This window comes from Heterocephalus glaber, unplaced genomic scaffold (assembly GCF_053883595.1).
Source record: "Heterocephalus glaber isolate CG9 unplaced genomic scaffold, H.glaber_assembly_v1.0 deba00001805, whole genome shotgun sequence".
NCBI lineage: Eukaryota > Metazoa > Chordata > Mammalia > Rodentia > Bathyergidae > Heterocephalus > Heterocephalus glaber.
In genome coordinates this window covers 116611-141381 of record NW_028258480.1, presented here as the reverse complement: position 1 = coordinate 141381, position 24771 = coordinate 116611, and the positions used below count along the sequence as shown (strand labels likewise).

The 24771-nt window shown below is 36.8% G+C and overlaps 1 protein-coding gene and 3 pseudogenes across 1 annotated transcript; 3 read left to right on the top strand and 1 right to left on the bottom strand.

Moving 5' to 3' along the window:
- Positions 1-1072: 1072 nt before the first annotated feature.
- On the top strand, positions 1073-2039 carry LOC147820728 (olfactory receptor 8H1-like; annotated as a pseudogene).
- An 8333-nt stretch (positions 2040-10372) lies between these two features.
- On the bottom strand, positions 10373-11312 carry LOC106008691 (olfactory receptor 5T3-like; annotated as a pseudogene).
- Positions 11311-15450, top strand: LOC101715966 (olfactory receptor 5W2-like; annotated as a pseudogene).
- A 6894-nt stretch (positions 15451-22344) lies between these two features.
- Positions 22345-23543, top strand: LOC101708120 (olfactory receptor 5W2-like). Its single transcript, XM_004875221.2, has 2 exons — positions 22345-22357; positions 22600-23543. Exons 1-2 carry the CDS (start codon positions 22345-22347, stop codon positions 23541-23543), a joined length of 957 nt encoding a protein of 318 aa, XP_004875278.2.
- Positions 23544-24771: the final 1228 nt, after the last annotated feature.

Sequence of the window (24771 nt, the reverse complement as noted above, 5' to 3'; positions counted from 1 at the left end):
TGAAAATACAATATTTTGAGGAAAATTGAATTTGAATGGGCAAGTTAAAAAATACATTGTTACCAGAGCTGAAGTTCCATCCTGCCTCTGGCTGCCTCAAAAAAGGTGGGGAAAGGTCATTTTGGTGCAAAGAAAGGGTGTATTTACTCCACAGGAGAGACAGGAGCCTCTGCTCTCCACAAATCTCTGTCTCCTTGTGTTAATTTCTGCCAGGGCTTTTATGTCCAGGTGACTCCAAGCTCCCTCCCTCCCTTTTCCAAGTTAAAGCAGACCTTGACCTGCTGGGGTGGTATCTGAATGCTCTTCTCAGGCAGTCATGGTATTTCTGAGACTGAGCATTCATTCTCTGTGCAGTCATTTGAGTGAGGACAGGAAGAGAATTCATGCTGTTGGCCAGGGGAAGCTGGAGAAGAAGCCTATTTTTAAAAATCCAAAAGTTTTCAAGATTAATATTTTTCTTCAGTTACTATATCTTCAAGAATTTTAGGTTAATGTGATTCACCAAAGTTTCCAGACAGAAATTACTTTAGTTAGTATAATAAGTCATTGGGAACAAATGGGCACTAAATAATACGCTAAAAATGGGTTTTTTTGCCTGGACAATTATATATTCTAATGCAGGATTGGTAAAAACAATTCTGATCTGGAACACAGTATTGTAAGTCTGTTCTCTGAAGCAAAAATATCCAGGCAGAATCAGTAGCAATATGTAACTACTCTTTTGTACATAAGTAATCTCTGTGCCCATTTTAGGAAGTAAAGTATGTGGATAAATTTCCTTAAGGTATAATATTTCCCTAAGAATTGAATGTGTTAATAATACAAAGAGTTTAGAATAGCAACGGTTTCATGCTAAAAACAGGATGCAACCCTTTAATATACAAAACACGTGGCATTTTTATAGCCTTATTTATACATGGTGATTGAATTTTTTCACTGTGCTTCACAATGGTTTTCATCAATTCCAAAGAACGCTATTGAAAATATTGAGCCATTCACATAAACAAAAAAAATTTGAAATCAGATTAATTTCTAAAATTATTTATTTGACAGATAAGTGCAGCAAAACAACATGGGTAGATGGAACTCCACCAGTGTGCCTGGCTTCATCCTCATGGGGCTGATTGACTCTGCAGAGACACAGCTGGTCCTCTCCATGCTCTTTCTCCTGATTTACCTGGTCACAGTGCTGGGGAATGCGGGGATGATAATGATCATTCGTCTGGATCCCCAGCTTCACAGCCCCATGTACTTTTTTCTCATTCACCTGTCATTTCTCGACCTCAGCTACTCAAGTGTCATCGCCCCTAAAACCTTACAGAGCTTACTGACTTCCACCAGGAGCATCTCTTTCCTGGGCAGCTTCACCCAGCTATACTTTTTTATAGTCTTTGGTGCTGCTGAATGTTTACTTCTCTCCTCAATGGCCTATGATCGCTATGTAGCTATCTGCAGCCCCCTGCACTATCCAGTCATTATATCCACAGGACTGTGCCATGCCCTGCTCACTGGCTCCTATGTTATTGGCTTTGTGGATTCCACTGTCAATGCAGTTTCTATGAGCCAACTGCACTTCTGCAAGTCTAGTGTCATCCAGCACTTTTTCTGTGACTCATCCCCAATTTTAGCCCTGTCCTGCAGTGACACTTATGAGGTCAAAATCAGTATATTCATTTTTGCTGGATGTACATTAGTACTGTCCCTCATCACCATATCTGGATCCTATGTGTCCATTCTATCCACTATTCTGAAAATTAATTCCACTGCTGGAAACAAAAAAAAAAGGCTTCTCTACCTGTGCCTCCTCTACCTGTGCCTCCCATCTCCTGGGAGTCACCATCTTCTACAGCAGTACCATCTTTACTTACCTAAAACCGAAAACATCTTACTCCTTGGGAAGGGATCAGGTGGCTTCTGTGTTTTACATGATTGTGATCCCCATGCTGAACCCTCTCATTTACAGTCTCAGAAACAAAAAGGTGAAGAAAGTTGCCCTGAGAGTCCTGCAGGAGTGAGAGAGTGCTGAACAATTAAGATAACAGGGATCTTGGGCATTTACACATTTCTCCTTGTCTTTTTTCTTCTAAGAAATTCTTTGGAAGTATGGAGTACATGTCTTTAATGTGTTGAGAAGGTTCTGTTCTACTTCTAGTCTCCTGATAGCTTTTACCATGAACAGCTGTAGAATTTAGTCCAATACTTTTTCTCCAACTAGTGACAGGATCATATGGCTTTTTCCTTTCCTCTGTTAAAACGATGACTTTTGGGGGTGGATCTTCCAATGCTGAACCAACACTGCCATCCCTATAACAAAACCACTTTCTACATCCTGCCAGATCTGACTTCCAATAGTTTGTTTTGTTAAACAGATTTCTATCTATGTTCATACTTTTTTCTTCTATTATCTTTATCCAGCTTTAGGATTAGCACAATGTTGAGTTTCTAAAATGAGGAGAGAAGTGTTCCTTCTTTTTTCTGCTTTAATTGTTTGATATAATGTATCAGTTAAAATGTATATGAGCCTGCTGTTGTCATATAGGTAGGTTTTCAAGCTAGGAATATACTTTCTTTAATAGGTACTATTAAAATTTTATATTTCCTCCAGAGTCAGTTTCATTAATTTGTCTTCCAAAGTACTTCTTAGAAGTTGTCAAATTTATTTCAAAACAGATTTTTTAAATATGCTTTCTATATCCTTTTAAATTCTGTAAAATCTGTGGTAATGTCTCCTAGATCTTGATATTGTAATTTTAAAAATGTAGAATTGATATTGTGTAACAGGAAGAAAAGGTCTAAAGGAGCAGAGGAAGTGGGAGGAGTAGGGGAAAGGAAAAGAGGGAAAAGAAAAAATATGAGAAAAGGAAAAAAATGGAAACAAAGTCTTTGCAAATAGGGAAGGGTGGTGGGGGTGAAGGGAGGGCAAGGGAAGGGTTAAAAAAAAAAGAACCAAATACTCATGTAAAGGTACAAGATCCCAATGATGAACGTAACTGTATTTTACACCTAAAATGTACCAATAAACTTAATGGGAAAAAAAAAGAAATTCTTTGGGCTGATTCTAAAACACTATAAAACTTTTCTTCCCTTTTCCAGCTGCTCCTACCAAACATGATCTTGGTGATTTTGAGAGACAGGAACTTTCAAATTCATATTATATTTTGGAGTCATCAGTTGAGTGTTAAATCTAAGGTGTAAAAGCATGTGCTATTAGGGAAAATTTTTATGCAAAAAGTGAAAATTTTTGTAGTCTTATGATGTATAGAATTACAATATTTCTGTAAAAATCCATTTTAAAATAATTTTACAATTAAACATCAATTCATTTTTCATGTGTCATTCTCTTTATAATGATTTTTAGCAGCAAAGTTTGGAGCAATTGCTTTCAAGTCAAGATTATCGCTTTTAGGTTCTACATCTGGTGCTTCTCTAGCATTTGACAAACACTAATTCACTGAAATAATAAGGTTCATTATGCACAACTGCACTATATACAATAATTCCATGTCCCTGTCATCAGAAGGATGACATAAAACTTTCAGGACAATAAAATAACTGTCAGCCATTATCACCAAAAGACTTAGAATCCTATAATATTTTGACATAATAAACACTGCATATTTCTGAATAGTATTCCTTTATGCTTTACAAATCTCTTTTATTCAATTTAATTTGCAAACTAACACAGGGTAGCAGTTTCCACTTTAGGATTAGGTAATATATTGAAGTAGAAGTAAGTGATAGGAAAGTGATATATCTTAATGTTGAAGACAATTTAGAAAATGATGATTATATATAAACGAGAAATATATATACCTTGTTACTTGTTTTGTGCATGCTTTTCTAAATTCGTATTTATCAGTGTGTGTGTGTGTGTATATATATTTACAATTCCTGTCCTTTCTTGTATAATCTGTGTCACTTTCTTTATTCACCTTAAAGTTTACTATCTAATAAACTCTGTATAATTAAAACATGTAAGATTCCCATGTACTCAGCATATGAGAAAAATTACTCCTTTCACTGTATAATGCTTTGAGCCTGAAATGTACTGCATTTATCAATTTGAGAATCAGTGAGCAATAACACCTGTTACATATGTTCTTGTGAGCCACATCAAGACCACACCTTTCTGTGACATGACAATGAGCCTCAGCCTGGCTTCTTTGCCTTTCTCTGTTGTCTTCAGGTTTATAGTGTTCTTTCAAAATAAATTAATGATTATCACATTTGCCTCATATGTTATACTTTTAAAATAAACTTTTGCAAAGGAAAGAATTGACAATGAATTTACAATATGTTTCAGTCCTTAAACTTAGATCAAGAAGAGTGATAAAAACCTCCTATTTTTAAAATATTTTATCTCTACATTTGTAATATCCATTTTAAAATTCTTTTATATCTTAAGATTGTTGTATAATATACAGTTCCATTTCCCAAGTAAGCTGTTTTATTTGAACTTGTTTAAAAATTATTGCACTGATTGTTTTACTCCAAACATGTGATTATAAAAATAACAACTTTTTGAAATTCAAATTATTGTATCCAAATAATTTAAAATGTCACATATTACTTTTACTTTCAAGTCAGTGACAAAATTGTGCCTTTTATTACGTCAATATTGGTTATTTTACTTTTATACTTAACTTCAATATCTGTCTTTTCTAGAATCCATATTAGTTGATATTACTGGGTGTCTTTCTTTGACATTAGGGTTAAGAATTTAATAAATATTTACTGTTTAATATATTGTTAAGGGTCTTCTCTCATCACATAAAGGTCTTCATAATTTCACATATTTATGTACTATTTCCACGCTCCAATTTCCAGGTATTTTTATATGGCATAGGTTTATCTTATACTCATTCATTTGTATTTTAATGATTTAGAAAGTATATCAGTTTTTTGGGCTAACCTATCAATAGAATGTATGAATGTGTGGACAACATTTTAGTTTAAGAAATGCTTTAATTTTAATTTAATTAAAGCTGATTCATTTTCTTTGTTTCATGAGGTAGAAAACATTTATATTATTATATAAACACAATATAATCTATTGATCTATGGGAGCCATTCTGATTAAACTGAGTGGCTCATAGGCATTGGATAACCATGCAACACAGAGCAAGGGCTGGGTGTGTGAGGAACTTGGGCCACTGGTCAGGACCTGCACACAGATTATGCAGCTACTCTCTTTTACTGTCACCCTCATTCTCAGTACAGAGGATATTGAAGTGTCAGGAGTGCCCTTACAAGGAGTGCATGTGAGTGCATATGTAATTATATTATAATTAAAACTTCTGCATTTGTAGCTATAGGGTGTTAGTTTCTTAGGTCATTTTCTCTCACAGCCAGGGATATTTCATATGGTTTCCTAACTGTTGGGTCTGAGGATGTACACTGCAGGTTTGCTGTCTGAGTAGCTCATTGGATTCTTAAACTAAGTCACAAGGAGTTAGGGGAATGAAGCTTAAATTGAAAAACAAAAACACTTTATTTGCAAGGAAAGTAGAAAGCAGGGAGAGCACAGAAAGCTACCCCGTGAGATGTAGGTAGGGGGCTTCAGAAAAGCTAATACCTGTGAACTTTTGTCTTCAGCTTTCTTTAATCAAACTGATTCTCTCTCCCAGATCCATACCTGTAACTTGTCACAACCTGATTGGTTCTCTGGACTGTCTTGTAAGGGAGGAATACTTTCTCAATTATCTTAAAGTTTCTAGTAGTGAAAATAAAACTCTCAAAGAGAGTTTAACTAGTGGGAGCATCAAATTTCATTTTGCCAAATTTTAGACGACCAGGGCTTAAAAATGCCAGACCACAGGCAGGCAGAACTCACAGCCTCTTCTAGAACACTTAAAACAGGTTTTATTCATATGTGCATATGATACAAATAATTACATTCATGTTGGGGGATCTGTACATGCACACATTGCACTTGATCATTTTTAATCACCCTGCCCCTCTTAGGACTCTCTGCTCTTCTATTTCTGAGCTCCCCTTCCCCTTCAAAATTACCTCCCTATTTCCTACCATCTCTATTTCATTATTTTCATTAAGTTATTTACACATTGTGTCACTCACATAAGAGACACCACACATTCCAGGATATTTGTGCACACCCCAAATACACCGCTCCTTGAGCAGACAAAGAAACCATAAGAAGTCACTGCGTTGCAACTTGGGTGAGCAGCAACCAGGTCAAACCCAGACCTATTGGCATTTAGAAAGATGAGTAAAGCAGCAGAAGGAATCCACGCAGGCAATGAATGAAGATTTGCTCAGTGTGGGGAGGGAGAGCTCCATCCTCCATCTCCATGAGAGATGCTTCTGCACATTCTATGAGTGCTGACTTTAGGACAGGATGGAGAACTATCATGATGAGAATGAAGCCTGAAGTTCAATCCCATGAGCAGGGGCGGTAGTGACACTTCCCAGTATTTCTCTGGATGGGGACAGCGTGAGGTCAGGAGCCATCTCAGAACTCCCCTCTTTCTCGGGCTCAGGAGAACCAGGAGGAGCAGCAATTAAGCAGGGACCTTGCTGAGAGCCATCTTCAGTGGTAGGCAGAGTAGAAGAGAAATCCCACACATGTTTCTATCTATGGGACCCTAAAGCCATTTCTCCCTAGGGAGCGAGTACCCCCTCAGTAGTTAGGTTGGGTCCAAGAGAACAGTGACAGTGACCCAGGAAAAGTAAAATCAAGAGATTGAGGGGAATGTCCTAATATCTGCCTTGCTGGGGTAGAAAGCCAAGCTGAGAGAGCACTGTGAGAAACCCAGCTGGTGGTGCGCACATTCAACTAGGTGGAGTTAAGTCCAACATGGAGAAGGGCAGGAAGCAAACACCAAAGGTGGTTTGAACACTGCAGCAGGAAAATAGCTGGGCCAGGAGAGGGTTCAGAGTGGGTGGGCATCTGAGTCAGGCAGCATAGCTGGGGAGGCAGGGCTCTCACAGCTTTTCATCCACCCAGAGCTGGAGCACCCAAGCCTCTTCTCCCTGAATGGAGGAATCCACAGTCCTCTCAGTCCCACTGCCCAGCCCTGCTTCCAAGACAAGAGGTGGGAATTCAAAAAGCTTTGGCCCAGCGTCTGGGTCTGCCCACTGACAGCACAGCTGAGTGATTTTCCAGGCACCCTAGCTTCCAGGTACAGAGGAGACTCAAGTTTCAGGTTGGGACCATTGTCACCATGGGAGAACATGCCCGAGACTTCCCATAATGCACAGAGGCAGAAATGACTTCTGCTACTTGGACAGAGATGGAGGAGACCTGGAGTCTTCACAAAAACCCAGAGATTTTTACATTCTTCTTTTTATTAGGCATAGTCCAACAATAGAAGTGCAGGAAAATCAGTCTCTGGTGCATGCCTCCACAAGGAAGGGGAGGGGAGGGGATCATGTGGATATATAATTGTTTAACAGTACAAGACAGTACAAGATATATATGCTTTGGTTCCTGTGCTGTATTACCTTGTTTGTTTCACATTCTTCTGCAATACACATTGTTCACTGGATTTTCTAAGTTTATAAAAGATGCACACATATGCTATTTCTTTAATTGAAGTCAATATCCTTATACTTTCTCTTGCTTTCCATTTATATTCCCTTCCCTTTTCCCCTCATTCTTTTTCCTCTCACACCCTCTCAGATCACCCCTGCCTCCTTTATCTCTTTCAATATGTAAATATTCACAAAAGCCTATATTCTATGAGGATATCCTAACTTATTGTCTTCCTCTTTGTTTCTAGGTTAGTGAAACTGGAGATATTTTCAAGCAAGTTTTAAATTATCTCAGCTCATCTGCAAATGAAAATGTCCTTACTTTGAGAAATAGCATAATCATCAAGATAGTAGAGGGAAATAGTCAGAGAGGGGAAAAACCCTATAACACGTCTTAGTCAAGTTGTGGAAAACTCAGAACAAAGACTATTAAAAGTAGAAAGAAATGTTAAGCCACTTACAGTGGCAAACCTGGCAGAATAAAAATGGATTTCTCAACAGAAACTTTACAAACCAGGAGGACTTGGAATGCTGTGTTTCAGTGCCAGGAAGAAAATATTTACAAACCTATGTTACTGTATCCTAAAAGAGTGTCTTTCAAATTTGATGGAGAAATAAAGGCTTTCTAAGAAAGCATAATCTAATGATAATTGTTTCCATCTGGAACTTGGAGAGAAGTTTCACAAAGATTAAGAATTGAACAGTGGGTATGGCCAGGAGTGGTGGGTTAGTAAAAGACTGATAAACTATCCACAAAGGGGTAAAGCACAGATTAAAATGATAATAAGTAAACAGAAAAGAACCAATCAAAGTACAAGGAACAATCTAATCCCAAGTAACAAATATAACTCATGCACTATTCATCTTAGATTTTTAAAAGGAAATCACATGTTCCAGGTACATTTTAAAGCCTTAGAAATACAGTTTTGAGGCAAAACATACACAGTATCTATCTTTTGAACATTACAGCAACATAATAGTGGATCTAATCTGTAGTCAAAATTTATAGCCAAAAATACTGAAATAGAACTTTTAAGCGGTTAGCTAGAAAAGGTGCGTAAGGACAGCAAAATGAAAGAATTATTTTAAAAGAAGAATAAGTGAGGTGTCCACAATGAAATATTATTAAATATTCTTTTATAAAATACAGTTATTTTATACTTTTTATACTTTATGCTCTTTATATTGATCTGGAAACAATAGATGTTAGGAAGCTGATTTTCCCCAACATTTGATTTCTCTGGTACTGGTTTATGAAGGGAGAACCCAGAATCTTATTGTGAGGTAATTGAACATCATTTCTCATTGAATTTATTAACAATAAGAACCAGCTAGGTGTGGGTATCCATGAGATCATTCCAGCTTCTTGATCTCCTCTTTGTACCTCCCAAATAGTCTTTATTTTGTTTAAACTCAAACAACACACTGATGTCCCAAAACTAAACATTGACTAAAACATTTTTTCAACAAATTTGGAACCCCAGTGTGTATGAGAGAAACTTAAAGAGTTGAATGCTGGAAAATTGTTGGATTTTAAAATACAAGAACAAGTAGAGATAATGGGGAAGAAGATTATTCCTTCCTTCCAGAAAACTCTCCTAAAACATTATAATCAGGGAAATAAATTTGATGGCTTTGAATAGCTTCATTTCTATAACATAGAATCTTACCTACAATGACTGCTCCTTGTTGTGTCTCTGAAAAGTGCACTATTTAATTTTAATTTTCTTTTTTGTGTAGCAGGGATCAAACTCAGGACTGTGCTAAATCCCAGGCCCAGAATGTTGAGTCTATATCCTGCTGCCAAACAACTTCTACGTGCAATAAAGATGTGTGACCAATATTTCCACAAATAACCAGAAGAAAGGTGAAATAGAAGTACCACAAATATTACTTTGAATCTCTAATGTACCTTTATGAATTAACTCTGGAAAGCAGCGTTATTTTGATTGCTATTTTCTAAGGAAGAATTCCTGGGAGAATCACAGGACAATCACTTCTTTTATATTTATATATGTTTTATATTATATATATATATAATAAATGAAGCAGAAGGAGATGCAAGTTAAAGAGAAGTGAGATTTTTTTCTATTTTCAGGCCCTTGTTTATTGGATATAAATATTGTGCATGAAAAACAAACCCAAGGCCATTCTTCATTATAGATCATATACAAGTACATGAGCAAGGACCCAAACTTGGGAACAAGAATTGCAGCAAGAAATGAACTCTGTGGTCCTGGTAACAGCCATGTAGCAGCCACTTGTACATTTCTCTCTAGGATATATGTTTTGTCATTTGTTATTATCCTTAGGTGCAAATTCCATAAGCCTTACCGTATAGCACCAGGCTGCTTTCTGGGATTTCAAGTGGATTTTATCACTTCCTGTGATTAGGCAGTAAAAAGGAAGAACTCTACCAACAAAATATGTAGGTGTTTAAGAAAAGGTAGACAAAAACTTACACAGATATCTAGTTTTATTGGTGTATGTTAGGATAAGTTGGGCAGTTGCAAAAACGTTTAGCAAAAGAGTAACTGAAAAATGAGGAATTCCATTCATAGTGGGTGATTGAGAATTATAACACATGTGAGGACATTTCAAGCCTTAGAGTCCAGAAAACATCTTTTGTAATATTAATTTAAATTCTATTTATAAGAAGACTGACTCAAGCACTACATCACCACCTATTATTATTTAATATACATAAATGTAAGTTTATGTGTATGTATACTAGTAATTAATACACAGAGGTTTTTCACGTACTACACTACATGAATAATTAATGCTTTATTGGAACTGTTTTGGAAATATAAGCACTATCAAATAAAAACAAGAATTTTTTCCTGATTCGGACCAGAGATATATGGATCTACAACCACTATTGTTTTAGGCTTAATGAATTTTTAAAATACACTTTAGTTAGAAACAAATTTCTTTCAAGAATTTTTTTCATTGCTTGTTTTGCTTCTTTACTCCTCAAACTGTAGATGATGGGATTCAGCATGGGAATGACAATGGTGTTGAATATGAACACCACAATGTCATGCTCCAAGGTGTAGCTGGAGCTCAGTCTCTCGTACATGAAGGGGATTGTCCCATGATAAATGGACACTCCAGTTAGGTGAGAGCCACATGTGGAGATCATTTTTTGTCTCTCTTCAGCAGAATGCATCCTGAGAATGGCCAATGGGATGAAGCCATAGGAGATGAGGATAATCAGGATGGTGACCACATCAAAATGGTGCCCACAAAGTAGAAGAGTGGAAACTGGTTTGTATGAGTATCAGAACAGTAGATAGCAAGGAGAGGAGGGATATCACAAAACACATGCCTAATTTCACTTGATCCACAGGACAAGCTAAACGTGGCAAAAGTATGTACATTGGCATGTAGGCCACCAACATAGGAAGCCATGATCAGTGGAACATAAACTCTAGGTGATATCCCTTCTGAATACAGCAGTGTGTTGTAGATGGCTGCATAGCCGTCATAAGCCATTGCCAACAAGAGAAAGTACTCTGTGGTCCCAAAAGTAACAAAGAAAAGCATCTGTGTTGTACATCCAAGAAGCGAAATGGATTCATCCTTTGTCAGAAAATTGACCAACATTTTGGGGGTGACAACTGTGGAGTAGCAGGCATCCAAGAATAATAATACACTGAGAAAATAGTACATGGGTTTGTGGAGCCAGATATCATTGATGAACAATGCTATCAGACCCAAATTTCCTACAAGAGTGAAAAGATAGACTGCCAGAATAGGGAAAACAGGAAGCCTTGCAGGTCAAAGTCATCTGTGAAACCGGTCAGGATAAACATGGTGATTAATCCCAGGGATGCAAAGATGGTTCAACATACATAAATCAGCAAATGTAATACACTATATTAACAGAGCCAAGGACAAAAATCATATGATCATCTCAACAGACGCACAAAAAGCATTCGACAAAATCCAACATCCATTCATGAGAAAAACCCTACAGAAAATTGGAATAGATGGTCTTTATCTCAACCTGATTAAGGCTATCTATGAAAAATCAACACGCAGCATCATCGTAAATGGTCAAAAACTGAAAACTTTCAAGCTAAACTCAGGAACAAGACAAGGATGCCACTATCACTACTCTTGTTCAATATAGTTTTGGAAACAGCCACAGCAATTAGAAAAAAGAAATAACAGGAATAAAGATAGGAAAGGAAAAAGTTAAACTGTCATTACTTGCTGAGGATATGATACTCTATATAAAAGACCTAAAAAAAGTCTGCCAGAAGACTTCTAGACTTAATTGACAGATTCAATAGAGTAGCTGGATACAAGGTCAACACTCAAGCAACAATAGCCTTCTTATGCTCAAATAACAGACTCACTGAGAGAGAAATTAGGAAAATAATTCCTTTTACAATAGCATCCAAAAAAGTGAAATATCTAGGACTCAATCTAACAAAGGAAGCAAAAGAACACTACAATGAACACTTACAGAACTCTGAAAAAAGAGACAGAAAAGGTTATAAGAAAATTGAAAGACATCCCTTGTTTCTGGGTAGGAAGAACCAATATAGTGAAAATGGCCATACTTCCAAAACTGCTATGTAGATTTAATGCAATGCTGATTGAAATGCCAACAATATACTTCACAGAATTAAGAAAACAATCCAAAAATTCATTTGGAACCAGAAGAGACCTAGAGTAGCAAAAGTAATTCTAGGCAACAGAGACATGGATGGAGGTATCACAATCCCCAACTTGAAACTATACTACAAATGTGATAAAAACAGCATGGTACTGGCAAAGAAACAGATCCAAGGATCAGTGGAATAGATTAGAAGATACAGAAACAACTCCAGACATACTCAGCCACCTCATCTTTGACCATGGAGCCAACCAACCTCACTGGAGGAAAAGCCTCTTTAATAAATGGTGCTGGAAAAATTGGGTTTCAAATTGCCAAAAATAAAAACTAGACCTATATCTCTCACCATGCACTAAACTAAAATTAAAGTGGATTAAAGATATAAATATTAAAACAGAAATGCTGAACCGACTGGAACAGAGGTTAGGTATAATTCTTGAAGACATTGGTGCAGGAAAATATTTTATGAACAAAACCTAAGCTGCCCGTGAACTACCACAAGTAATCAACAAGTGGGATCCATTCTTACTAAAAAGCTTCTCCACAGCAAGAGAAACCACCAACAGTGTGAAGGGACAACCCACAATGTGGGAAAAAATTTTCACCTGCTGTTCCTCAGACAAAGTTCTTCTATCTAGAATGTATAAAGAACTTATAAAAATCAAAACTTTCCATTTTAAAGACCCAATCCCAAAATGGGCATCTGAAATGAACAGATATTTCACAGACAAATAAATAGAAATAGCAAATAAACATATGAAAAAATGTTCAACATCACTGGTCATTTGAGAGACGCCAATGAAAACAATGCTGAGATTCCACCTCACTCCAGAAAGAATGGCTGCTATCATGAAATCCACCAATAACAAATGCTGGCAGGGCTCTGGGGAAAGAGGAACCCTGCTCCACTGCTGGTGGGAGTGTAGACTGGTGCAATCATTATGGAAATCAGTATGGAGATACCCCAAAGAACTGAAAGCCCCATTTGACCCAGCTATTCCCCTGCTGGGTATCTTCCCCAAAGAGTTAAAAGAATACTGCAGTGATATACGTGCATCCATGTTTATAGCGGCACAGTTTGTAATAGCTAAAGCTTGGAAACAGCCCAAGTGCCCATCAACTGAAAACTGGATAAAGAAGATGTGGGGTTTTTTTGTAAAATGGAGTACTACTCAGCCATAAAGAACAAGAAACTAGATACACTTATAGCTAAATGGGTACATATTGAGGCCATCCTCTTAAGTGAAATAAATAGGACACACGTGTAAATACCGAATAGTTTCTCTAGTGTGAGAAACCGAAAGTGTAAATGAGGATTAAATTGATTACAATGAATAATTAACAAGCTGAAATAGGAAGAAAAGTTCCAAAGGCTAGGGGAAGTGGGAGGGGAAGTGGAAAGGAAAGAAGGGAAAGGAAAAATTATGAGAAAACTAAAAATTTGCAACAGTCTTTGCAAACAGGGAGGGGTGAAGGGGGTAAAGGGAGCACAGGGAATGGGGAAAAAATAGGAACCAAGATACATCATGTACAGGCACAAGCACCCAAAGATAAATGTAAAAGTATTATATACCTAAAATGAACCAATAAAAGAATTTAAGCATAAACCAATTACAATAGTAGTTCATCTTGTTTTCAATTTTTTATAAACCCAATTTGCTATATGCAATAAATACATTCATAAATTGTGATATAATGCAAGTGTATGGTTTAAAATATGTTCTCCCACTTGCATTTTAGCATTTCATTTGAGTGAACAGAAGACTAATCTTTTAGCTCCAAAATTCCTGTACAGTAAGCATTGAGCACTGTGGCAAAATCATAATATTTTTAAGCAAAAATTTCATTAATATTTATTTCATTTCTTATCAAATACTAAAAAGCTAGAAGAGTAGAATAATATTTATTTTTATTTATCAGTAGTACCATTATTTCTAGAATTAATAAATGGTCTTTTAAAACCCTAATGAATTTTGAAAATGATAAAAATTGTACTTTTTTTCTATCTTGATGATTACTTTTAAGAAACATAGCAAGCACTAAACTATATTTCTCATGATGTAATTTCCCTAAAAATTATGTTTCATTCATATTATTTGGAATATTTACTGAGATTTCAATCATCAAATATATTTTAGCTGAAATTAGGACAGTAAAATTTCCAGAGAAGTTAGAAAAGACATAAACTGGTACATATGTTATGATATATATTTAGATTTCACTCAAAATTTCTCAATTGCTATTTTGGATTGATGATTTTAGTGTTCTCAAAAGCATCCAATATTTGTGAGAATAAAAAAAGAAACCCACAGAAACAAAAGGTGTTCTGCTTTACAGATATTTTGCAATGTACAGAAGCATTAAAATGGACCTCTCATATTTTTAAGTTTAGACAAGAGAAAGAAAGGACAAGGGAAATTGCTCTGGCTTGAATGAATTCATTTTCCTGGGAATTACTGGTAACAGAGATATCAAAGTGAGCCTTTTCGCTGTGTTTCTCCTGGTTTATCTCTTCGGTCTCCTGGCAAACCTTGGCATGATGACTGTAATAATGGCAGATCCCCATCTGCACACGCCCATGTACTTCTTCCTCAGCCACCTTGCTCTCTGTGACCTCTGCTACTCCACAGCAATTGGGCCCAAGATGCTGGTGGACTTGGTGGCCCAGAGCAGGACCATCCCTTTCCTGGGCTGTGCTCTGCAGTTTCTGACCTTCTGTATCTTTGCGGACTCCAAGTGTCTGCTGCTGGCAGTGATGGCCTTCGACCGGTACAAGGCCATCAGCAGCCCCCTGCTGTACACAGCCCACATGTCCAGCAGGCTGTGCTCCCTGCTGGTGGCAGAGGTTTACCTGGTGGGCCTGGCAGATGCTCTGATACACACCACGCTGGCATTCCGCCTGTGTTTCTATGGGTCTAATGAGATCAATCATTTCTTCTGTGATGTCCCTCCTCTTCTATTACTATCTTGTTTGGACACACGGGTTAAGGAGTTAGTGATATTCAGTATTTTGGTTTTATAGCACTGAGCACCATCTCAGGCATTCTTGTCTCTTATTTTTATGTTATATTATCAGTTATAAAGGGCCGGTCTGCTGAGGGAAGGTTCAAGGCTTTCTCCACCTGTGCCCCCCACCTCACTGCAGTTGCCATTTTCCAGGGAACCATGCTCTTCATGTACTTCCGGCCCAGTTCTTCCTACTCCCTTGATCAGGACAAAGTGACCTCACTGTTTTACACCCTGGTGATTTCCAGCTGATCTACAGCCTACAGAATAAGGATGTGAAAGAGGCCCTGCAGAAGCTGAGAAATAAAAAGTTGTTTTAAATAATTACATTATATCTTGAGGTGACACACATATAATGTCAGTTATTTTGAAAAATTGCATTGCATTATGGACCATGAATTGTGGCACACAGTTAACTTATTGAAATAAGTGTTTAAATTAATTTTTAATTTAAAGAAATGTTGCAGATTTCCATATGTGCCTTGTTCCATTATCATCACGAATTGATCAGAGCCATTCCCTGTGGTAAGTCTCCCTGATTTTCTCAGTTGTCCCACAGTAGGATTCGCTCACATTCTCATTCGACTTCAATTATACTGAGGCTTATTAAGTGTTTACTAATTGCTCTTTGGCACTGTGTGTTTCATGGCAAATCCAGTGCATTTACCAGAGAATCTCATATTCTAAGAGAAGGAATAAAATGTAACTAAAATGAGCAATCAATTCACAATAAGGCTTTCAGCAATTCTGAGGCAAGGAGAATGTGGCTGTAATCCAGAGACAATGTCCCATTTAGTGTGGAAGAGAAAGTCATTCTTAGACATATTAAGTGTGAGACCTAAATAGAGACATGGAGTGGAGAGGAAGGGATGTTAGGCAAGATTCTTGGCAATCAGAGAAATCCTGAGGTACGTACAGGTTGATAGGTCAATTGTGATTGGAAATGAGTAGTACCACCATTTTAGGGTATAAAAGAAAATGGAAAGGCCCTGGCCAGTGTCTCTATCTCTTCTTTTCTCTCCTACTTCCTTATCTTCACCTTAGTGAAATGCTTCTCTATTCACAATCATTTCCCTTAAATTGTTATATATCCTTATTTCTTTAGTCATTCTCTCCAATGTAAGAAAGTAAGCATTTTTTATACCAAGGCTGCACTTTCTGTCCTTATTGTCCAAAGCACTTACATCATGTCTGAGGCACACAGAATGGGAAAACAAAGAATAAAAGATAACCCAACATTTTTGAGTGCTTATTGGATGTTAATATGCAAAAATTCCCTGAAGGTATGATAAGTATCTAAAACACACAGAAACTTACACATACCTGCACATACCCTACCATCTAAATACATGTAAAATGGGTGTGAATGAGAAGGTAAAAATCTACCTTGACACGAATAATAATTTCCTAAGAATATGAAACAACCATCTGTGTATCTCCTTGATACTTTCCTTTGTTACAATCTCTAGTTTTGTGATGAGTCAGGCACTGAATGAGCTTCTTGGGAAAGCCAGGGAATATCTGTACATTTGAAGACCAACATAAGACACCCTGGCCTCCTTAATTATCCTTTAAAATTGCAGAAGCTTGAGCCAGGGGTCGCCTTGTGTTCCACACTGTCGGTGTGACATTCCCAAAGTAAAATGTTTCAGGATAGAACTAAAGCCCAAGGTAAGTGGGTTTCCTCCACCTCCGGTCCCAGCACTCTGGGAAGTTCAGCCTGGAGGGTGGCAAGTTGTAGCCCAACCTAGGCTACTTTGAAAATTAGGAAGAGGCTGGCTCAGATATAGATAGATAGATAGATGTTAGTTAGATAGATAGATAGATAGATAGATAGATAGATAGATAATTAAGGGGGAGGGCTATGGCTCAGGGTGAAAGTCCTGAGCTCAATCACAAGTACTGAAGAGAAGGAGGGAAGGAAGGGAGGAAGGAAGGAAGGAAGGAAGGAAGGAAGGGCATGCGTGTGCACAGGTCAAGAGTGACTTGGAAACACATTACTGTCCTGGATCAAGTATGAAAAAGATGAGTCACCTAAGGTGTGTAAATAATATTAGACTACATTTCTTGTCTGTTTCGATCTGAAAGAAATATAGCAATGAAGACAGATAGGTAAGATGAGATTCAGAAGACTAAATCTATTTAAGCAGCACCCTTTTTACACAGTAACTTCAAATTCTGTATCATGGGGTTGTCAGGTAGTGGATGCACACCTTTATAGGGCCTTGTATGGAGCAGGTAAATGTCATGCAGAGGCTCATGTGCTGAAAGTCTGTACCATAGCAGGGAGCTATTGGAAGTGTGGGGCCCAGTGAGTGGTGCGGCTAGCTGGAAATCTCCCAGTCATTTGAGGACCTGTCCTTCACGAGTTACTGAGGCCCTGGCACATTTGTTTCCTCTCCTTGCTCCCTTCCCAGATACAACATGGTGAGCAGCTCCCTCGGCCATGTGCAGCCGCCCTGCTGGGACACCTTGAAAAGCCTAAAGAAGGGGTCAAATGATGATAGCTGAACCCCTAAAGCTGTGACCTGAAACAAACTTGCTGCTTCTAAAGAGTATCATCTCAGGGATTTTATGATAGCACTAAGAAGATGCTGGCAATAAAGACAGTAACACCAGGAGTCTTTTCTGATGTACAGATTCTATTTTTCTGGCCAGGGGGTTAATACTTCCATCAATTTCTTGATCACATTTGAGCACTGCAGAAAACACAATAAAAAAAGAATAAAAATGGAAAACTACTTCCTTGAATGAATTCTTTTTCTGGGGTGTTTTCAGTAATCCTGAAATCGAAATGACACTATTCAGCATATTTCTCATTATTCAACTCTTGGATCTTATTTCCAATCTTGTAATCTTATTGCAAACCATGTGAAGTTTCTGCATGTAGTTGCAGTAAATTAATTGTTATTGTTGTGCCGTATTTGTGCAAAAATATCGCTATCTTCTTTAATGTTGATAGTCATACAGTTAGTTGTCTTCCCTTTTCTTATTACTAATAATATTATTGTGAATATTCTTATGACTTTATTTGGGCAGACATATATTTATCTCTGTGAGAAATGGGTTAATAATATGCGAGTGTGTGTGTTTGTAATGTGCATGAGTGTTCACAATCAGTGTGTGAATCCTTTGTTTAAGATGTTCACAAATACTTAATCTTGTCCATCATGTTAGTATTAGATAGTGCATGTTTATTTCCCTGATAAGCCCTGGGGCTAGATATCCACTTTTAAAATAAAAATCAACTTTCATTTGTAGCTCTTTTCTATCTTAACAAATTAACACATTTCCTGGGCTGAGGTTTGGGTAAAGAAAAAAATTCACATTATTAATCTCAAAGTGCTAGTTTCCCACATAGAAGTACAATTACATATAAAATAAATACACAGAAGTAATTATTTAGGAAATACAGGCCCAGACTACAAGGGGCTGGTATGATTATGAAGGTAAATTTAGGTCCTGCCTAACAATGTTTAAACTCAAGAGAATTGTATTCCTTGGAGGCAGTGAATAACATGAGGGGAAAATTAATAGGTACCAAAAATACCTTCCCTATTTTTTGGACTAAAAGAATTGTTCATTCTTTCTAATATACGTCAGAGAAAAAGATATGGATAGTAAAGTTCCTGGGAGTGCAATTACATCAGTGTCTTTAGTTTAACCAGTGGAGAACATTACTATTACTTACTTTGGATCTGTCTCCAATAATTCCCCCTCTGGAAAAAAGTGATTCTTCTATCAGTGCTATCAGTCAAAGAATGACAATAAAACAGGAAAAGAAATTCCAGTGTATCACTAAAATATCTTTCCCTAAATAAATAATATTTTAATCATTTTATTTTGTTATTCCCTCATTATAGGGAAATCCTGCCCCTATCTGCTGTCAGGTCAGACTCAAGATAACAATGAGTTACAATATTGGTGTGCATACATTTCTTTATGTCTCTCAGTTGTTATAAATTTTATACATCAAATTATTCATTTAGTTGCTTTTCAATAAAAATTAAGGTAACTACATTAAGACAGGATATATGGGGTAGACAATTATCCATTAGATTCATTAAGAGTCTTAATGAATTTGCTAAACTCTCTTTATGTGGCCATCATTCACCTCATGAAACGTCCCGTAGAAGATGGGACACAGTGCCCAGAGGCTGCCCCATGGCTTCTGTGCCTCATGGCCTCATTGCACCAGGACATTTAGTTTCTATTTGATTCCTGGAATTCTGTGATAAGGCAGGACTTTCAAGACCAGTGCTAATAATATTGAAATGCCCCACTATGACAAATAAGACAGACTTTTATATCAACCTGGTAGCTATTTCTATTGCACTTTTTTGCACTCAAACTCTGCTGGGATATTGCCTTGGTATAGAGATGGGATTGGATGACCTCTTCAATTCCTTTAGAAATCCAAGACTCATTAATTTTTGTGAATTTAACATAAATACACTATAATATTCCATGAGACTTCACAAGAGATTGCTTTTCAAAAAGAGATATTACACATTTTTTCTTACAGCATTGTAGTGAGAAACCCGATGAAAACAAGTGTTTTGGGTTAGACAGATATTATGCCTATGGAATTCCTGATGTGCACTGATTACATATGGATCTCTTTTGATATCTGTATAATGAAGTTGTTAGAGATGGAAACACATTATAACATGGGAACTACATGATATAGAAAGATAAGTTAAATAATATAAGATAATTGTGTGGACATTTATTAAGATATGTACAACAGTATACATTTAAACTCATCACATTTTCCCTTACAACAAAAGTATTGCTAGAAAAACACACAGAAGCAGGAATTCAGATATTTGGCAGTCAGAAATACATAAATGAAGCATTTAGTGCTCAATCATTCCTAATGAATAAGTCTACCCAGGTTAGTAAGTAAAGTAAGAGATTCATATGGGGGGTGCCTTTAGAACATTATATTGGTAGTTATAGGGGATACATTATGTAGCACGCAAAATTAACATGTCAATTACCTGCCAATTATCAAACATTATTGTAAATAACAGACCAACAAAGTAGCTAGAAAACATAAATGAAGGTTGGCTATTTCTTTAAATCAGTATTCTAACATATTTCTTCAGGCCTTTTATTTCTACATTTGCACTGTACAATGATCAATTTCCCCCTTGTATTTATGAACTGCCAGTAAAAATCGGTCTAAAAATAAGTTACTTCTACTCTTTGCTGGACATTCACAAACTTAACTAACTGAATATATTTAACCACTATTTCTGAGGCAAATCTGTAAGCTACTGACTGTTGAAAAATAAAACCAAATTTGATCAGATAAAAAAAAACCGTTAAAGAGAGCCTTCTAGGGGTAGTGAAGATTGTACAGCAATGAAGCAACTGAAATGAAAGTGGTCAGTGTGGACTTGGGGGAGAAATTAGATAATGATTAATGACAGTACCTGTATCTAGGATAAATCACATCTAGATTGGAGTGCAGGAGACTGTTTTAGTAATGGGAGGGTCAGGATAGACAATGAAAGGACATGGAAATTGTTAAGTACAGGACGTATTTCAGTTTCATTTGATGTGCAATTTCACTCATAGAAGGCATGAATTTATGATACCTTGAATCATAGTGTCAAAAAAACTAGAGTTCCAGATATCAATTTCTTGATGAGGGTAAAGAAATAAAAGTTCAGCCCTATGAATATTATTGCAGGAGTCCCAGAGGAAAATATTGGACCCGATCCGGGAATTCAATTAATTATGTTGGAATAGCACAAAAGAACCAAAGGAAAGGCTGAATGATTTAAGTCCCAGTAGTGATAGGTGAAAATAAATATGACCTGCATACTGTTCAGGCACAAGAGAAAGGGACAGGAGGCTTTCTCATACCAGGTGAGTTTACGAATGGCCATGTTTAAACAACACAGGAAAATTAGAACTCTGCTTTCTTTCCCAAGTGGAGAAATCAAGTCACAAGGAATGTATATTTGAATGATTTTATAGCTGATTACTCAGTAAAATAAACTTTATTCTAATGGCTGTACTGTGATATATTCTTGCTAGACCTGTGTGAATGTGACCAATTTCATTTTTCATTCGTATAGGAATTGTAAAGTTTTTACTTAATCATATTTAATCCAGATTTATAGTAGTCCACTCCTTGTAAAAGTCACTCCACAAGTTATGTGACACATGCAAATTTAAATTTTTTCTAGTTTTATATAAATAATGGGAGTTAACATGCAAAACATACACATTTTTGCAAATTCAAGTCCTTACCATAATAATAATATCTAAAAGAAATAAAGACTACTCCTCCTCTTCCAATTTTTATGTATAAGAATATATACTGGAAACTTCAACCACATATGTACATAAATAATAATATAAACATAAGAAATAGAAGCTTGTATATGTAAGAATTTTACTATCTCTGTCCCATTTTCTTTTTAATGAAAAAGTCAAATTAAAAGCCAATATTAAGCCAGTTTAATTATAAATTGCTCTCCCCACTTGTTATTATAGTATCTTTTTCCCTTTTCAATGGATTTGTTTGCAGAGTTGGACGAAATAGAAAAAGGAGTGATATAAGCCATAGAAATCCAGTGACAGTGTTTGACAAAACAGTTAAAAAATGGTTTTATTTTTTATGAAATCTGGTCAAAAAACCACAACATAAAATCTTTTATTTTATATGTAATATCATCAGCTGCAATGAACTAGACAATACTTCTTGAACAATATAATAATTATTATTCTTTTGTCCAGCATATGGGATATGTAGTCTTGTGTCTTTTTGTTGGTCTTGCTACCTCTGCATTTTTCTATCACTTTGAATCTAGGATCTGAGTTTGAATTCATGTCAATTCTTACTTGGAAAGTGCTAGCACAGAGCAAGTCACACGTTTCAACAAATGTAATTAAATGTATAATCAAGGTTGATCAGCTTCTTAAGATAGAGACTTTTTGCTTTTCTTTTTTTAGCTTGATGAAATCTCATTTTTACTGCATTTTTAGTTGATTTGGTGCATGTTTGCAGTACAGTCTTAGGAGGGATTTGGTATGTGTATGTAACAATCTAAATTCTACACTTCCCCTCCCCTCCCCTCTCCTCTCTCCATCTCTTTATCCTCTTCGCAGTTGATCAAGATCTACCTCCCTACCTCCTGCTATCTAGCTAGTATTTTGCTCTTTAATTATATTTAGGGTTTCTGTTAGGGGAAATCATGCAATATTTAAGCTGGTTTTATTTTTATTTACTTCACTTAACACTATGGTCTAAATGTACATCCATTTTCCATGTTCTTTATTCTATAAGGCAGACTAAGAGTTTCACAGTGGCACATTCCTTGGATGTTTATTACTGAAAGAAACTAGTTTTTAGAAATGAAGCATGTTGTGCCTCAATCACATGGATGTGTAGAAAACTCAGTAGTTAATCTATCTTCACCCTGTTGATTTTTCCAGCGGTTTCTAATAAGAACAAAGAAGAATGAACAGTGGAAATTGTTCATCATTACCAGAATTCTTTCTCTTGGGAATTACCAATAATTCTGAAATGAAAGCAGTTCTATTTTTGTCACTTCTAGTAGTTTATCTCATTATTCTCCTGACTAATCTCGGAATGATCATTTTAATCAGAGTGGATTCCCGGCTGCACACGCCCATGTATGTTTTCCTCAGCCACCTGTCGTTCTCCGACCTCTGCTACTCCAATGCAGTTGGCCCCAAGATGCTGGTGGACCTGCTTGCTGAGAACAGATCAATTCCCTTCATTGGCTGCGCTCTGCAATTCTTCATCTTTTGTGCTTTTACAGACGCTGAGTGTGTGCTGCTGGCGGTGATGGCCTTTGACAGGTACAAGGCCATCAGCAGTCCCCTGCTGTACACAGCCCACATGTCCAGCAGGCTCTGCGCCCAGCTCCTGGCTGGGGTTTACCTGGTGGGCCTGGCAGATGCTCTGGTACACACCACATTGACATTCCGCCTGTGTTTCTGTGGGTCTAACGAGATTAATCATTTCTTCTGTGATATTCCTCCTCTCCTCTTAATATCTTGTTCAGATACTCAGGTCAATGAGCTAGTCATTTTCACTATTTTTGGTTTCATAGAACTGAGCACCATCTCCGGAGTCCTGGTCTCCTATTGCTATATCATCTTGTCAGTCATAAAGATCCACTCTGCTGAGGGGAGGCTCAAAGCTTTCTCCACCTGCGCCTCCCACCTCACTGCAGTTGCCATTTTCCAGGGAACCATGCTCTTCACATACTTCCGTCCCAGTTCTTCTTACTCCCTCGATCAGGACAAAATGACCTCACTGTTTTACACCCTGGTGATTCCCACCCTGAACCCTCTGATTTATAGTCTAAGGAATAAGGATGTGAAAGAGAGCCTGCAGAAGCTGAGAAACAAAAAGTGGTTTTAAATAATTGTATTATATCTATGTGTGACCCATATAATGGTGATTTTGAAAAATGATCTGGCCTGCTACAGAGCAAAATGTTCTACATACGCAGTGAAGTTCACTGAGGTGGGCCTTTGTACTGATACCTAATTATAAGAAAATGTTGCAGGTTTCCAAACTTGTCGTGCTTCATTCTTCTTTGAATTAATTTATGGAATGTTTTCTAGATTCTCTCAATTGTGCCATTTTTCATTCTCTTTCGTTTTTCTAATTTAACTTAGTTTAGAGTCAGGTGTGTCAAGGTTTTACTCATTGTCTTTTTGTGCTGTGTGTTAGATGCCTTTCCAGTTTTATATTACAGGAGCATCTTATGTTTTAGTGGGAAGGAACAGACTTTCCCTAAACTGAACACTCAAGTAATCCACAGAAAGGCTCTAAACAATACTGAAATAAAGAGAATGTTGGTCAAGATCAGAGAAAAATGTACAAATCCAGCATTCCGGAGAGAGACTTCCATGGATGGAAATATTCAGTCAGTCTCAGAACTAAAAATTATCATTTTGGGGAAAAAAACCATGGATTTTAGGCAGATGGTTGGACAGTTAGAGAAAGCATGAGCCGCACTGCTTCATGATGTCTGGAAACCAAAGAAATTCGATGAAGTTACCATATAAAAATAGTTCATTTTTGTTTAAAATTATCTTTATTGTACATGTTTACAGTACATAAAGACTACTCATCATGAGGAGTTGGTATATATAACACATCTTAATCTACTTTTTTACAGTTCTTTGAATTTTATTTATTTTTAATTGCATTAGTACATGTGTGCAATACATAATGGATACATTCATTGTGGGGAGTTGGTACATATGTACAAAGCATCTCAATTCTTTTTCAGCTTCCCCTCTACCCCTCCTTTTGCCAGCATCAGATTCCTTTATTTATCTTGTGTCTCCTGATAGAATTAATTATCACACACATGGCAATTAAAAAGCCCAGACAAAGCACATCTGAGTTCTGATATTGTGGACATCATTATCTCTATTTCTTTCTGGTTTATTATTTTTTCTTTCCCATTCTTGTCCTGGTTAAATGCTTCTCTTCACTGTTCACCACCATGGCCCTAACTCAGTATTTAATTTAATGTTACATTTTTCTTAAATCATTTTCTTATATGAGCATGTAAGCTCCACCACCTGGACTGAGCATTTAAGCTCTGTTATACAAAAATACATTTCATACCTGG